The sequence below is a fragment of the Nesoenas mayeri genome, assembly GCF_963082525.1.
Source record: "Nesoenas mayeri genome assembly, chromosome: 15".
Lineage (NCBI taxonomy): Eukaryota > Metazoa > Chordata > Aves > Columbiformes > Columbidae > Nesoenas > Nesoenas mayeri.
In genome coordinates this window covers 9,050,463-9,065,389 of record NC_137559.1, presented here as the reverse complement: position 1 = coordinate 9,065,389, position 14,927 = coordinate 9,050,463, and the positions used below count along the sequence as shown (strand labels likewise).

At 54.6% G+C, this 14,927-nt stretch overlaps 1 protein-coding gene across 2 annotated transcripts in view; it reads right to left on the bottom strand.

The window, feature by feature from the left end:
* Window positions 1-443: 443 nt before the first annotated feature.
* The window catches only part of ABCA3 (ATP binding cassette subfamily A member 3), a 31,452-nt gene continuing 16,968 nt past the window's right edge, over window positions 444-14,927 (bottom strand). The window contains exons 13-31 of one of the 2 annotated variants that reach the window (XM_080354023.1): window positions 14,335-14,489; window positions 13,772-13,931; window positions 13,216-13,422; window positions 12,767-12,917; window positions 11,444-11,542; window positions 11,055-11,247; window positions 9,877-10,180; window positions 9,280-9,553; window positions 8,481-8,685; window positions 7,781-8,000; window positions 7,381-7,539; window positions 6,692-6,864; window positions 6,093-6,227; window positions 5,749-5,943; window positions 4,694-4,881; window positions 4,423-4,593; window positions 3,980-4,167; window positions 3,799-3,872; window positions 444-2,951 (exon numbers count right to left, since the gene is read on the bottom strand). In XM_080354023.1, the coding sequence (XP_080210149.1) occupies window positions 2,820-2,951; window positions 3,799-3,872; window positions 3,980-4,167; window positions 4,423-4,593; window positions 4,694-4,881; window positions 5,749-5,943; window positions 6,093-6,227; window positions 6,692-6,864; window positions 7,381-7,539; window positions 7,781-8,000; window positions 8,481-8,685; window positions 9,280-9,553; window positions 9,877-10,180; window positions 11,055-11,247; window positions 11,444-11,542; window positions 12,767-12,917; window positions 13,216-13,422; window positions 13,772-13,931; window positions 14,335-14,489 (3,383 nt within the window). In that variant the 3' untranslated portion in view covers window positions 444-2,819. The remainder of the gene's footprint in view (window positions 2,952-3,798; window positions 3,873-3,979; window positions 4,168-4,422; window positions 4,594-4,693; window positions 4,882-5,748; window positions 5,944-6,092; window positions 6,228-6,691; window positions 6,865-7,380; window positions 7,540-7,780; window positions 8,001-8,480; window positions 8,686-9,279; window positions 9,554-9,876; window positions 10,181-11,054; window positions 11,248-11,443; window positions 11,543-12,766; window positions 12,918-13,215; window positions 13,423-13,771; window positions 13,932-14,334; window positions 14,490-14,927) is intronic. The other variant, XM_080354024.1, reaches the window with a different exon arrangement.

Here is a 14,927-nt window from a genome sequence, read left to right as displayed (position 1 = left end):
GGGGTAAAGCTGCAGGAATGAAAGTGCAACTGCCATGGAGGCTCTTGAGTGTTTTCACAGAAGCCATTTTAAGCCCTGAGCTCAAGGTCTCCCCCTTGCCCATGGCTGTTGGGGTGCAGTGGGAGGGGGAGGCTGTAGCCAAGGGTGGTTGTGGCTCCCTGTGGGGGAAAAGATGAACTTCGGTTCGCAGAGGCACATGGTGCACAAAAACCCCTCAGCCCATGGGCTCTTCCAGGCTGGACTGAGCCCTTCCAGGCCAGGTTTTGGAAGCCCACCTTCCCCTGTGTCTCCCTCCAAGTCAGAGAGCAGGAGACCAGAGCAGCCCAAGCCCACCAGGGCTAGAGCTGCTCTCTGACTCCAAAGGAGGCCAGGAAACACTCACTGGAAAAAAAAAGTCTTTATTATTCCTATGATGGAAATAATGACCACACTGCAGCCAGAGGTGAGCAGCAGCTGCCTGAGACCTGTGATACTTCTCCCACCACCCAGGGCCACCATGGCCAGCAGCAGCCATGACACTGCCGGCACAAAACCTGTCGGACCCTGAGTGTGAGTGTCTAGTGAGCAACCCTGGTCCTCCTGCCCTGGGCTGGGGTGGCTTTGTGCTGCAGCTGTAACCGAAATAGATTGAGCAGCACAGGGCACAGCCCAGCTCCTGTCTTGGTGCGAGGGGAGGGTTGTGACAGCACCCTGTGACCAAGAAACACTGCTTCATTAAAATGTTCTTAGTTTAGGTCAGGATGACCCCAGTGTTGGGGGGGCTGGTGCTGGGGGAGATGCCATCCTTGCCATTGACTCCTCTACCACCAGCTCTGCCGTGGAGAGTGGGGGTGATGCTGTCTCTGTGCTACCTGCCCCAGGTGGGGATCCCCAGTACCCCAATGGGACATGTTCCAGGGGTCTCAGCTGTTGTTCCTTTTGCCACCGTGCTCAGGACACTGCCAGCCTGTGGCAATTTGGCCATCTTGCCCTCCTGCAGTCCACTTTCCCACCGCTCCCAATCCCAGGCAAAGCCCCAGAGGCTCTGCTGCATCCTGCCCTATCTCACAAAAACACTTGTTACTGGGGGTCCCAGCAGTTTCCTGGTGGCTCCAGACAACCTCCCACCAGAAAGCATCCTCCCTTTTTCTTGCACAGGTCTCTGGTGCTGGAGTTTTCCCACTGCACGATGTCCCTGGCAGTGGGTGGCTCTGCCACCTACAGAGATGCCCCCAGGGAGCAAACCTTCCACACCAGCATCTCTTGAGGTGTTCAGGGATGCCATTCACCTGCTGGCTGCTTACTAATGAAAATACACGTCAGTAAGATCCAGGGAAATTCTTAGTAACATGATGCACCATCGTTTTGAACATCAGGCAAAGGGAAAAAAAAGAAATAAAAAAAAAATGGAACAGGAAAGGATGCGTCAGTCACAGGAACAAAACAAAAACCCAACCCAAAAATAGAACCCAACCCCTGACAATGCAATCACTAGAAGGGAATCAGCACCCCTCTCCATAAATATTAATTCATTTAGTTATGTGCAATTGTGTGTATTACTATAGTGCAAATAGCTCTGCATTGATCACGGAGCAGCGAGCCCGAAGGGGACTGCCCCCAGGTGACACAGGGACTAGTTAAGGACAGACAAGAATCAACACGGATTTAAAACAAACAAACAAAAAGCAACCCACCCACTGGGAGACATCGAAAAGAAATACCTGTTGCTGCCTGTGCCTGTGCCCAATGTACCCAGCCAGCAGCATCCCCACAGCCGGGCAAGGTGTGGGCAGCACCTTTGCTCCCTGCCAGCTGCTGGAGCAGCTCAGCGTGGTGCAGAGGGGACAGGGATGGATGTGCTCTGGCCAGAGCTGTGCAGGATGTAATGGGACAATGAGCAGGACATGGGCACAGCGAGAGCATCACTGGCCTCCATAACCAGTGCTGCTGGTTAAACTTTTTAATGGACGCAATAGTGGGCCCAGCAGCGTCCCCAGGCACCCTGCAACACCTCTCACCCATCGCTGCCTTCGGCTGGAGCTCTGGCTCTGCAGCTGTACCTGTCACGTGCTGTACCCAGGGCCAAGCTCTGGGCATTTCTCCATGGCACGTCCTCCTCCCGCGCAGCACAGCACAGTGCCAGCTCCTCGGGACAGACTCGCCTCCCCCCACCAGAAAACAGGCTGGAGGGGGACAGGTTTTCTAAGAGATTAAAGGAAACAGAGGCTCCTCCCTCAGACAGGAACATTGCCTTGTCCCCTCCAGACAGACACAAAGCACTTCTAAGGGCAACCATAGCACATCCTAATTAACCCAGTGAATGGTTTGGATCTACTTAACAGCCTCCTGTTAAACCACGAGCAAACCACCTAACGATACACATCGACATGCGGGCGAAGACCACAAAGCAGCATCTTGATGGGTGCAAGCACTGGGCAGGGAAGAGGAGCAGGGGGAGTGTGGTGGGTTTGGGGACAGCACCCTACTCTCCCTCCGCTGGCCTGATTCCCAACACCCATCTCCACCCATCCAGGCTTCCCCCTGCTTTTGGGGCTTTTTTTTTCCTTCTGTATAGACAGGAATGAAGGCTGGAGAGTGGAAGTGTCACATGCACACACACACTCACACCCGGACCCGCGCCAGCGCTGTGGCGGCACACAAGGTGCACGCTTGTGTTCCCAATGGCAGAAGGTACGACGCCATCCTCTCCCCCCCTCCCCAGTGAAAAGTTTCTTACATTTATACATTATTTAAGACACGCCGATATATAAATTATTGTCTCTATATATACTATGTATAGGCAGCAGGGCCAGTCCATGACGAAGGGCACCAGTTGGGGCTCATTTCCCTCTGTCCTCTGTGTAGTGCTGGAAGCGAGTGAAGCTCATGAAGACCTGCTCCAGGGATATCTGGCTCACTGAATAGTCTTCCAAGCGATACTTCTCTTTGGCTTTCTCCAAAGCCCCGAAGACCTGCAAGGGACAGCACAGTCGTCATGGCAGGGGACCTCAGCTGCAGCAGAAACCCCCAGGTTGTGACCAAGAAAGCAGAGGAAGCATTTCCTCCAGGGAGACCCGGGGGAAGTGAAACCTTCCCTGTCGGGAGGGTGGTGGGATGCCAGGAGATGGATTATTTAGCAGAGTACCTGACTGCATTTAAAAATGTATGGTTTATATATATATATATTTATATATATATATATATGAGATACATATGTATGTGGTTTTTTATATATCTCTGAGCCCAAGGTTTCTCCTCAATATGTTACATATGCAAAATATATATATCAAAACCGATGTAGTATATATACTATATATATATAAAACTATCTGTATATAGAATAGGTTTTCATATATATTATGTAACTATATGTAGTTTTTATATGTATCTGTACACTGTGTACTCTCTATATAGCATATTTAGTATGTATACTCTATACTACATACTCTACATAGAATATATAAAATACAGAGAGACATATAAAACTATATACTGTATACACTACAAACACAGTATATACAGAGTTTGGGGTGTGGGACAGAGCAGTTCCAACTCAGCATGCACGGTGTGTCCTGGGTGCCGCACACGGACCATACATACAGGTGACTTGTTTGGGCCAGGAGGTGGGAAGGGGTCAGGGAGAAAACCCCTTTTTATTCGTAAATCACCTGGATTTTGGACAGACTGTGGCTCTGGGAGAAAAGGAAGATGAGCTGAGTGTGAAAGCAAAGCATCAAGAGCATGTAAAGAGGTGGGAATAGGGCTGGTCCTATGGCACTGTCCTGCAGCAGGGTGGGACATGCTCCAGCACCCCCTTACCTGTGCCCAGCTGAGGTTCTTGTTGGTCAAGTGATAATGCACCATGCCCTGGTGCTCATGCTTCAGGACACTTCCTGGGAGAGACCAGCAAGGAGAGGCTCTGAGTTAGGAAACTCACTGAGGCTCATGACCAGTATCTTGCCCTCCCTTGGAGGTCAAGTGCTCCAGCGGCTCACAGTACCTGGGAACGTCTTCTCCACGAAGGCCTTGAAGGCCTGCAGCTCACCCTCCTCCTCACTCCGCGTTTTAGCCAGCAAGGTGTAGCCACTGCCGAACTTGCTTTTCAGGTGCTGGGGGCTGCCCAGGCATTTGAACTGCCCGTTCACCATGATGGCCAGCCGTGTGCACAGGGCCTCGCACTCCTCCATGCTGCAGGACAGAAGAGGACTTGTTCAGCAGGGCAGGAGCACCAAGACAGAACAACAGGAGCTTCTGGGAAGAGGATGGAGGTGGATTTCCTCTCTGCACTTTTGGAGGAGAGAGATTTGGGTAAAGCCAGTCAGCACTGGCTGCAGGCAGTGCCCAGCCACCCGGCTGTGGAGGTGGCTCCCATCCCTGGGACCCCACCACCCTCCTGGCCGCTCCCCAACCTTTTGTGCCAAGCCCTGCCTGGACAAGTGTCACCTGTGGGAGGTGAAGATGATGGATTTGCCACACTCCCGCGTCCGTGTCACTGCATCCCAGAGCAAACGCCTGGCCACGGGATCCATGCCGGTGGAGGGCTCATCCAGGAAGATCACGGGGGGACCACCAATGAGAGCAATGCCAGCGCTCAGCTTCCGCTTGTTACCACCGCTGCAGAGGGAGATGGGAATGGGGACAGAGACCTGACAGGAGAACAGGAAGAGCCACACAAGATGGGCTGGGGACAGGGTGCCTCCATGCCTCCTCTCACCTGTAGGTCCTCACGAGCTTGTCGGCATGGGGCTCCAGGAGCAGCCCTCTCAGCATGTTCTCCACACAGCTGCCGATGTAGCGCTCGGGGATGCCCCGCAGCCGGGCGTACATGCTCAGCGTCTCACGGCCTGTCATGTGGTCCAGGAGGGCGTCGAACTGCGGGCAGTAGCCGATCCGTTGCTGGACCTCGAGGCAAGAGGAACCCAATGGGGATTAGCTCACAAGCAAGGTCTCCAAGCCAAGAGGTACCTTGGCACCTGCAGGGCTTTGCTGCACCTCTGACTGAACTTCAGCTCCGAAATTGCATGTGAAACAAGGGGGAAATTTCCCCATCGCTGGAGCAGCCAGTCTGGTGGGGATAGACACACACAGTGTGCCTTGGGACACAAACTGTGTGATCTCCTGCTGCATTTCCCAAGCTGGTTCCTCATTGTGAGAGGCCATTTCAGGTGGCCCAGGCTCACAGGAGAAGGAAAGCACTGGAGGGTCTGTACCCTCCCCCTATCCTGGTCTCCTCTGGGGACAAGAGCCCAACAGAAGGGGAGGAAGCTTTCAGGTCAGATCCTCCCCATGTTCTCCTGGCCTGACACTGTCTGGGGCTGACAGTGGTAGAGGTGTCCAGAGACTTAACTGAAAGCCTGACCCCTGCTCATCTCTTGCTTTCCCAAAGGGAGTGGGCAATTCCCAACAAGAAGACCTCTACCAGGGGCCTGGAAAGGTTTGACCTACTTCTTTTAGAGACATCGTCATCAGACTCTGATCACTCACATTTCTCATGTTTCCAACTACAGAGCTAAACTCTTTGGTAAAGGGTTTGCAACTCTCACAAGATTCATTTCACATCTGTTGCTGCAGTGGAGAGGGGACTGCTTACAGATAACTGGCCAGCTGAGGGAGAACTGGGCCAGACAAGGACACAACATCCCTGGGATATTACCTCCAGCCCTGGCAACTGCAACCATGTCCTCCTCAGAGGCGCTTGCAAAGTGGCCCAGCCCAGGCAGATGCAGGACTGTCAGTAATGCTGCCCTACACCTCTGCAGCCCCTGGTACCTTCTTGATGTTGGCCAGAATGCTGTGACCATCCACAAAGGCATCCCCTGATGTGATGCTCTCGTCACCAGTCAGCATCTTGAAGGTGGTGGTTTTGCCTGCTCCGTTGAAGCCGAGAAGACCAAAGCATTCCCCTTTGCTGACCGCCAAGGAGATTCTGTCCACTGCCAGCAGAGACTCCCGGCTGTCGTAGACCTGGTGGAGACCAAGGCACAAGCCGTGCCAGTCACCACATGTGCCAAGTGCCCGAGGGGACATCAAGGCAAGCGGTGGCTTTACCAGCATCGTGAGGACCATGGCTCTGCCAGCAGCAGGATGCTCAGGAAGTGCCATGTTCTCCTCACCTTGGTGAGCTCCTTGATGACTAGAGGGCTGCTGAGAGATGACAGCAGCTCTGGTGGCGATTCCAAAACCTTCTTCCTCTCATCTGCCACGTCCCGGTCCTCTGGCAGCACAGACACCCTGTTCAGCAAAGCCGCCTGAACACAGGGGGAGAAAAAACACTCTTTGCCACCTGGCTGCTGTGGGACAAGTGCATTCCTTCATGCTGATCCGGGACAAGTGTTCCCAACCCAGGCAGAATCCACCTCCTCCATCAGCCACTCCTGAGGACACCTCATTACCTTTGCCAACCCACACGACCAACAGAATCTGCCCCTCTGAGCAACCGGCTCTGGGGATGCTCCCCCAGAAAGATGGTTTAGGTGAAGAGGCAAACAGCCCATGGAGTTTGGGACCTACAAGTGACACTGTGTGGAGTCCTGAATGGTGGGAGAAGCAGGATTTGAATCCCTGAGCACTGAAGTTGAGAGACTCCACAGACCCAAGGAATTTGAACAAGACCTGAGCAAGCAGTATGGCAATGTCTCCAGGTCACACAGACAGCTGGGCTTCGTTTGGCATGAGCGTATCTTAATTATTTGTCCCACATGCTTCAGCTCACCCATTTCCGCCGCCTGCAGATGCCACAGACCAAAGTTCTCAGTCTCCAGAGCAGGTTTGTCTCAATGAGGAAAAGGAGGAAGAGGAAAGAGAAACCCTGGATGCTCAAGGAGGTCAGGTATCGTCCGATCCCAGGCGTCTCCCAGGAAAAGTAGTTCATCTGATAACTGATATCTGAGGATGAATCAAAATTGGACTAGAATCAATCCACACTCTGGGGAGGGGCAGATAAGCTCCAGAGAAAGCTGTGAGCCCAAAGCTTTGCCAGGCTCCATCTCCATCCCAGCCCACACTGGGCTCCCAGCCCACAGCACTTTCCAACACATCCCACAAGAGAATTCACGTCTGGAGAGGATCTGGCAGAAGATGCCCAGCAGAGGCACACAGAGGAGATCAAGTTACTCTTGGGACTGGGATTTCTTTACTTGTCTGTTAAACTTTTGCTAGCTCACATTTTCCTCCAAATCATTAGTAAGGAAAAGGTTCCTTAATTGGATCACCTATGAGTGCCAAATGCTGCCCAGTTTCTGCTTTAAAATGGTACCTTGAGCTACTGCTCAGGCTGGGTTAGGAGCCCCATGATACTGCCCAGCTCCATCACTCACCCCACAGAGACCCCACAGAGACACCCTCGTGTGGCCATGATGGGATGGCCAGGATGGGCAGGTGAGGACCAACACAGAGACTCACTGAACGCCTTGCAGATGAAGATGGCTTCAACGGAGGAGGTACAAAACTGAATGAACTCGTAGTTTTGGTAGAAGTCACTGATGCATTGGCCCAAGCAGTAATTGGGTAAGACAAGAAAGACTTTATCCAGGGTTTTGGCGAGGTCCACCAAGCCAAGCTCTGAAAGAGGAGGACAGGAAGATCAACAGATTGATGTTAGCTGGTTTTAGAGAAAGACCCTGATACTTTCAAGTTTGGAAGGAAAAACAAACTCTGTGACGTTTAATGGGTGAGAATAAACAGTAATAGGGTTTTTCTGCAAGTGTAGGGACAGCCCTGAGGTGAGAGTCCCCGTGGGGGCTGGATCTTCTTGGTGACAGCAGGGTGCAGTGCTGGGCAGGCACAGAGGGCAGTGACCCACCTGGGATGCTCATGATGGTGACTGCGAGGAAGGTGGCCGTGCCTGAGAGGATGTTGAAGATGGTGAGACGTGTGTAGGCTGTGGCCGCCACTGAGAACAAGAAGCTGAGGAGGTACATGAGGGGGATGATGGCCCAGCCATAAAGGAGGAAGATCAGCATCACATCAACCAGGTGGCTGTCTTGGGTGAAGGCTTGCACGTCAAAGGCTTGGAATATCACCTGCGGCACACCAATGCGAGAACACATGTTTGTCTTGACTGCAAGTCACCTTATCTCAATGGCCCAGGCAGCAAGGTAACAGCAGCACCACTCTGACCTGGATAATAACCCCTTACAGATGGTTTCTACCTGTGCCTGTCCCCCAGGGAAGCTCTCTTTCTGCAGACTGGGATGCAGAAGGGTAGATCTGAGGAACTCCTCTCCATGTTCCCATGTATTTGAGATTTTCTAGTGCCCACACCCAAGTGTTCAGGTGCCAGAGGCTGCAGCCAACTGACACAGCTGGTTGGCCATGGCCCAGCTCCCAGTAGGACCAAGGGATAACTTTCTTGCTGGTCCTTTCTACTAATTGAGATGCTGCCATTGGCTTCATCCTTTTCCCTGCACCCACACATGCCCCAACTCTCCCAGAGGAGCAGCACCCAGAGCTCCCACCCAAGGGACGGAGAGGAGAGTACTGGGGTGTCAGGAGTGACTCACCAGCATCAGAGCACAAGGGATGAGGAAGTTGATGATGTCCCAGAGCAGGGCGGAAAGCCAGAAGTTGACCACGTAGACGCCGCTGACGAACTGGACATGCTTGGCTTTGATGGCTCGCTCGCTGACCAGCAGCAGAGCGAAGGTGCTGGCGAGCGAGGCCATGCCGTACAGCAAGTTGATGGCAATGGCAAACCCGGTCTGGCCTCTGCAACGAGAGAGAGCATTGGGGCAGGTCAGGACAGGGACAGCTTGACAGACCAATGCTGAGGCTACACAGAGACAGCACACCCACACCATGCTTCTTGTGGAGGCTACACTCACCCAGCAAGCCAGCATGCAGAAGAAACACCCCACAGTAGAAGCACATCTCTGTAAGATGAGCATCTCCCACGCACAGCCCTCCTAGCCCACCACAAACCTCTGCCCTGCCTTCGTGAGGCCCCATGCATGTCCCCTTTGGTTACACGTGAGGTTCAGAGACCCTGGACGCAGGATTTTGTGAAGCATACAGCCCTCTCTGCCCTGAGCACTTGGTGAAAACCAACCCCAACCAGTATCTAGAGGGGAATACCCAACCACTGAGATATGCGCATGGGGTGATGTGGCTGCTAGGCTCAGGCAAGTAAGTCATGTACACACAGCTTTGCTCTCCTGACCTCCTGAGTACAATCACAGCTATGTTTGGGTCTGAGCAGCTCCAGCCTGGCTCCTCCACAGACAACAGTAGAACCAAGCCCATCCGCACCCATAGAAGTCACGAGCCCTGGTAGAAAAGCAAGCGCTGTGCCATCAGACATACTCCATGAGCTGGTCTTTGGCCTTCTCGGTGATGTTGCGGGGCTGAGGGTAGTTGGTGACTGTGATGGAGGCGTTGGGACCTGCCAGTACCCTGAAGACAGCGTTGTCAGCCAGCATGAGGGCTGTGGCAGGGGAGTGATATGCCTGGTTGTTGAAGAGCGCAGTGACCACCGTGCGGTTCCCGGCTCCTTCAAAGGAGGCGGCTGCAATGTAGTGCTCGTTGAAGGCTCCCCCTTCCTCAGAGGCTCTTGAGATGAGGTAGTCCTCCAGGCCACCTATCAAACACCACCATGGCTGTTATGAGCAGGCTCCAGCACATGAGAGCAAACTGAGGCCAGCTGGAAGAGAACCTAAGCAGTGCCAGCTCTGGTGGCCCACCCTAGCCCCAATGATGGCCACAAATGCAGGGTTATGGAGAATGCAGCTCTGCTTGGGTGCAGACGGGTCCTGCCAACTGTGGGACCCTCCCGTGCAGGAGATGATACAAGGGGATACGTCAGGCATGCTGCAGCTGGGACCCGAGCCACCCACACCAAGGGCCCTGGCAGGAGATGCCCATGGCTCCTTCACACCCCACAGGTGCTCCATGAACCCTCACCGAGCACCTCTAGCGGTGACTGACGCTGGGTGTCCAGCAGCTCCACGTACTGCTCTGCCAACCTCTGCGACAGACCCGAGGCAGCTGAGATGGAGAAAGGCACGATGGTCTGGCCATAGGGCTCCAGCGTCAGCCTCAGCAGGGAGGAGTCCCGGGGTCCTGGGAAGGTCTTGGCCACAATGAGGGCAAAGGCAGTGAAGATCAGAGGCACGAGGAACTGCGCCGCCACCATCTTCCAGTTGCGCCAGCTGTACATGGCTCGCTTCATGAACATGGCGTAGAACTGCTGGCAGCACAGGTAGAACTGGGAGGGGAGAAGTCAGGTCAACACCAGCCCTGCCAACTGCACACAGCGCCCCCAGCCATGTCACCTCATGCAGCTGATGCGGTGAATGACCCCAAAACTACCTCCCAGTCCTGCAGGTAGCCCAGGAGCTGGCAGCAGAGCCTGCTCTCCAGCCAAGCCTGTCCAGGGATTAGCAGAGCAGCTGCTTGACTCCAGCACAGCAGGTCAGCCCATTGAACTCCACAGCTTCCCAATGGGATGCAGTCACTATGGGATCTCAGGTGTTAAAAGCAGCTTCAGCCATCACCTTTGCTTTCCTCCAGCTCTCAGCATTTGAAGTTCACAAATGGGATTACTGCAGCACGGCTGCCTGCCAAAGCCATCGGGCTGAGACACCTGGGAGCTCCCAGCCTGGGCCCTGCAAGCACCTTCTTTGCTTTTTAAACCCATAAACATCTTTCTCCCTTTGAGACATGTCCTTGAGAAGCACAGGCAAATTTATCACAGGCACATAAGCAGCAGGCCTTGAAGGGCTGCCAGGGATCTGAAACACAATCCTAGCGAGGGAAGGAAGACTATTTTCCTCACCTCCCTGCTGGAAATCCCAAGTGATGTAGCAAGTGGAGGTGAAAACTACTTTAGATCACCTGGGAGACCTTAAAGAGCACCTCTGTAGACCTCAAGATTAACATGAAGAGGATAGCAGTGATCAACCTCGATAATCCTAAAAATAATTTGCCCTAAAAATGCAGATTCCAATTTGACCTTCCAATTTTGATCTTCAAAGCCACATGCAATGAGACTAGCCATAGGGGAGGCTCCACCTGTAGGTAACCCTGCTCCAAAAAACACTTCTCCCCGTTCCTGCTGTACTGACAGTCCCAGCACTCACCCCAGTGTTGAGCTTGATGCTGGAGCAGTCCTCTGTAATGAGTGCCCCGCTGTCGTCCGTCATGTCTGTCATGCCGCTCAGGCTGCTGGAGTCATCCATGGCCCAATCGTTGGAGCGTCTCTCGTGCTGGTACTGCAGAGCAGGTAGCTGGATGGCCTGGATATCCATGCTGGAGTCCACCAGCTTCCCAACCCTGCACCAGGGGGAAAGCAGGTCATGGAACTTGATGCCAGGTAGGATAAAGCTGTTCTGAGCTGGGGAAGCCAAATCCAAGAGACAAAACCCAACACTACCCCAGAGGCGCTGCGGAGGACACTACCATCGCTGAAGCACAGGGAGATGGGTCACCATCAGATGACACCTCACTGGGGCCAGCTCCCTCTGCTTACCTCAGGAAGACTTCCTCCATGGTGGTGACCGAGGCGCCATAGCTGGCGATGCCCAGCTCTTCCCGCTTCTGCTCCAGCTCCGTGAACAGCGCCTCAAACCTGAATGGAGAAGCAAAGCGTTAGATGCTGCTGCTCAGCCCTTCTCCTGGTATCAATGGTCAGATCCACCTGGCAGAGCAACCTTCTGTTCGGGGGCACCAGGAAGATGGTGCCTCCTGCATTTAATGGATGGCAGGCAAAGCTGTGCAGCGCACTACCCTGGGTCCCCAGACCTTGGATTTCAGCACAGCCAAAGTCAAGGAGAGGATGAGAGGGGACACTCAGAGGTTAAGGCCCCCTGGGCATCAGTCTTGCAGCCAGCACTGGAGCTGCCTGCAGTGCTCAGCAACCCACTCTCCCCAGGAGACCAGCATTTGGGCTCCATCTTCTGCTCTTCCTTGCCACAGGCAGCCTCCGTGATCCATACAGAATCACAGAATCGTTTACGCTGGAAAAGATCTTTAAGATCATAGAGTCCAACCATTAACCCAGCACTGCCAAGTCCACCATTAAACCACGTCCCTAAGAACCTCATCTACACATCTGTTAAACCCCTCCAGGGATGGTGACTCCACCACTTCCCTGGGCAGCCTGTTCCAGTGCCTGACAGCCCCTTCTGGGAAGAAATTTTTCCTATTGTCTAAACTAAATTGCCCCTGCTGCAACTTCAGGCCACTTCCTCTCATCCTATTGCTTGTTACTTGGGAGTAAAGACCAACTCCCACCTGACTACAACCTCCTTTCATGTAGCTGTAGACAGGGATAAGGTCTCCCCTCAGCCTCCTTTTCTCCAGGCTAAACAGACCCAGGTCCCTCAGACGCTTCTTATCACACTTGTGCTCCAGACCCTTCATCAGCTCCGTTGCCCTTCTCTGAACTCGCTCCAGCACCTCAAGGTCTTTCTTGTCGTGAGGGGCCCAAAACTGAACCCAAGATTTGAAGTATTTAGTTTCAGAGCCAAACCAACCAGCTTTGTTTGTGCCACGCACCACAGTGCAGCCGTCACCAGCAACCAACGCTGTCTCGGGCAGTTGCTGAATGGGCAATGACATGGTGGGCACAGGGGCAGGAGAGCGGTGTGCCAGCAGACACAGGGCAGGACGGTGCTGAAAAGGGGAACTCAATTTTCCAAGATCAGCGATGCATCGTGCCTCCTCCTGCACCCTCTCAAAGATGCAGGGAGCAGCTCCCCTTTCCAGCAAGCCCGTGACAACAGCGTGTGCCCCAGCGTGTGCAGCCAAGGGGACCCACTCAGGGAAGGAATGCAGGGGACAATGCCATTACCTGTGTGTGCTCTCCTTGGGCAGGATGAAGGACAGTTCTGCCCCGGCATTGCTCTCCATGGTGGCATTGGGCACGTACTGACAGATGAGGCGGGAGATCTCCCCCAGGTTGCAGTAGGGCTCCTTCACCATCACCATGTGATATCCTGCCCCTGGGCAGAGCCACAAGAGAAGGGAGAGGAGGGTAAATCACAGCCCAGCCTGGCCCCGGGGTGATGGAGCAGAGAGGGATGCTGAGGCACCACAGAGCATTGATGGTTTTGCCTGGGCTATGGACACAATGCAAGAGCAAGTGTGGGGATGGGTCTCAGAAGAGGCAGAGGAGCACAACTGGGAGCAAGCAGCCACCAGACAAGGAGCAGTGGGTCCTCCTCCCTGCCCTATATCCCCCTCCTGCTCCTCCCTGGCAAGGAGAAGACATCAAGCGTGGCCTGCCTGCTCCTCCCTTACCATATTTACGCTTGAGAAAGAGCGAGGAGCCACAGCACTGCAGCTCGCCCTTGGCCATGATAGCGATGCGGTCCCCCAGCAGGTCAGCCTCATCCATGAAGTGGGTAGTCAGCAGGATGGTGCGGTTGCTCCTCTGCTGCTGCAGGAGGTCCCATGTGGCCCTGCGAGAGGCTGGGTCCATCCCTGACGTCGGCTCATCCAGCATCACTACCTGCGCACAGGAGATGGGTGCTGGTCAAAGAGGGGCTGGGCACAGCAGCACAGGACATGGCAAACCCAAGGCCCAGAAAGAGCCTTGACCTCCCAACATACATGCGATGGTCATGCTTGGGTGAGCAGCTACCAGGCAGCAGATACTGACAGATGAGGTGGGAGATCTGCAGCCTCAAGGGTGGTCGTCAGACTTGTCGCTTTTTGTGGAGGTGCTCCTGCCCCCTCCTCACTGTCCCTGCATCTCCCACTGGCTCACCACAGGTGAGAGACAACCTCAGCGCTACCAGAAGGGCCTACACAGGCCCCAGGGAGAAAGGCTCGAGGCAAGCCCCACCAAAGACACTTGCCTTGGAGTCCCCAATGAGGGCGATACCAATGGAGAGCTTGCGCTTCATGCCGCCAGAAAGTGCCTTGGTCAGGGAGTGGCGCTTGTCCTCCAGGTTGAGGATCCTCAGGATGTGGTTGATCTCCTCGGGGCACTTGGATGGTGGGTACCCCTTCAGCTGCCAGACAGGGCAAAGGGAGGGTAAGGCTCACTGCAGGGATGTCTCTGGATGACCCTTCCCACCACATCAACAACTGGCTGCTAAACCCCACCATGCTCCCTCCTCCACAGCCAGGCAGGGAAGTGGGGAACCACAGAGACAGACTCCTGCCCAACCCTGAAGGAACTGGCATGAGGGTCTCCACAGAGCCATGCTGCCCAAAACCCTCCGCTCTTCCATCAGCCAAGCAGGGAGTTCCTGCATGCAGGTGAGGCAGAAAGAGGAGGAAAGGGCTGTTCTGCTCAACGGATCTCATCAAGTTTTCCCAGCCTCCCCGAAGCCACAGGGTAGCTGCAGGGGTGCCTCCCCCAGGGCTGGCTCCCAGGGGCCTGGAGATGCTCCCCACAAGCACCCTGCTCACCCCTGCATAGAAGTGGAGGTGTTCTTCCACCGTCATGTTGTCGAAGAGAACATCGTGCTGGGGACACAGGCCCAGGCTGCGGCGGATCAGGACCATGTCCTGGGAGATCTCGTAGCCGTTGATATACGCCTGCCCACTCGTTGGCGAGTGCAGACCTGGGAGGAGCGAGACACAGTGATCTTGGCTCAGGGCTGAGGATAACCCCGGGTGGCAAAGATTCAAAGGTGGGGGTCCTGCCATGCATCTCCCACCCCAGCTTTCTGCCAAAATGTAAGCAAGCTGGTCTCTTGTTCAAGATGGGGCACGACAGCTTTCTCCTCCCGCCTGCAGCGTGGGCCGCATGGCATCCAGAGGCAGGAGGTGGACCTGGCTGTGCTGTTCGAGCGGCAGGCAGCCAGGGGGGCAGGCAAGCCTGGCAGAGGTCCGGGCAAGGCCAGGGCAGATCTCCCCAGAAGGTCCTGTGAGCACCCTGGGTGGCAGGAGCAGCACAGAATGACCGGGAAAGGGGAAGAAAGGACCATCGAAGGTCACCTGTCTGTCCACCATGCCAAAATAGGCTGCCTGGAGCTCAGCAGCTCAGGAATGAAGACAAC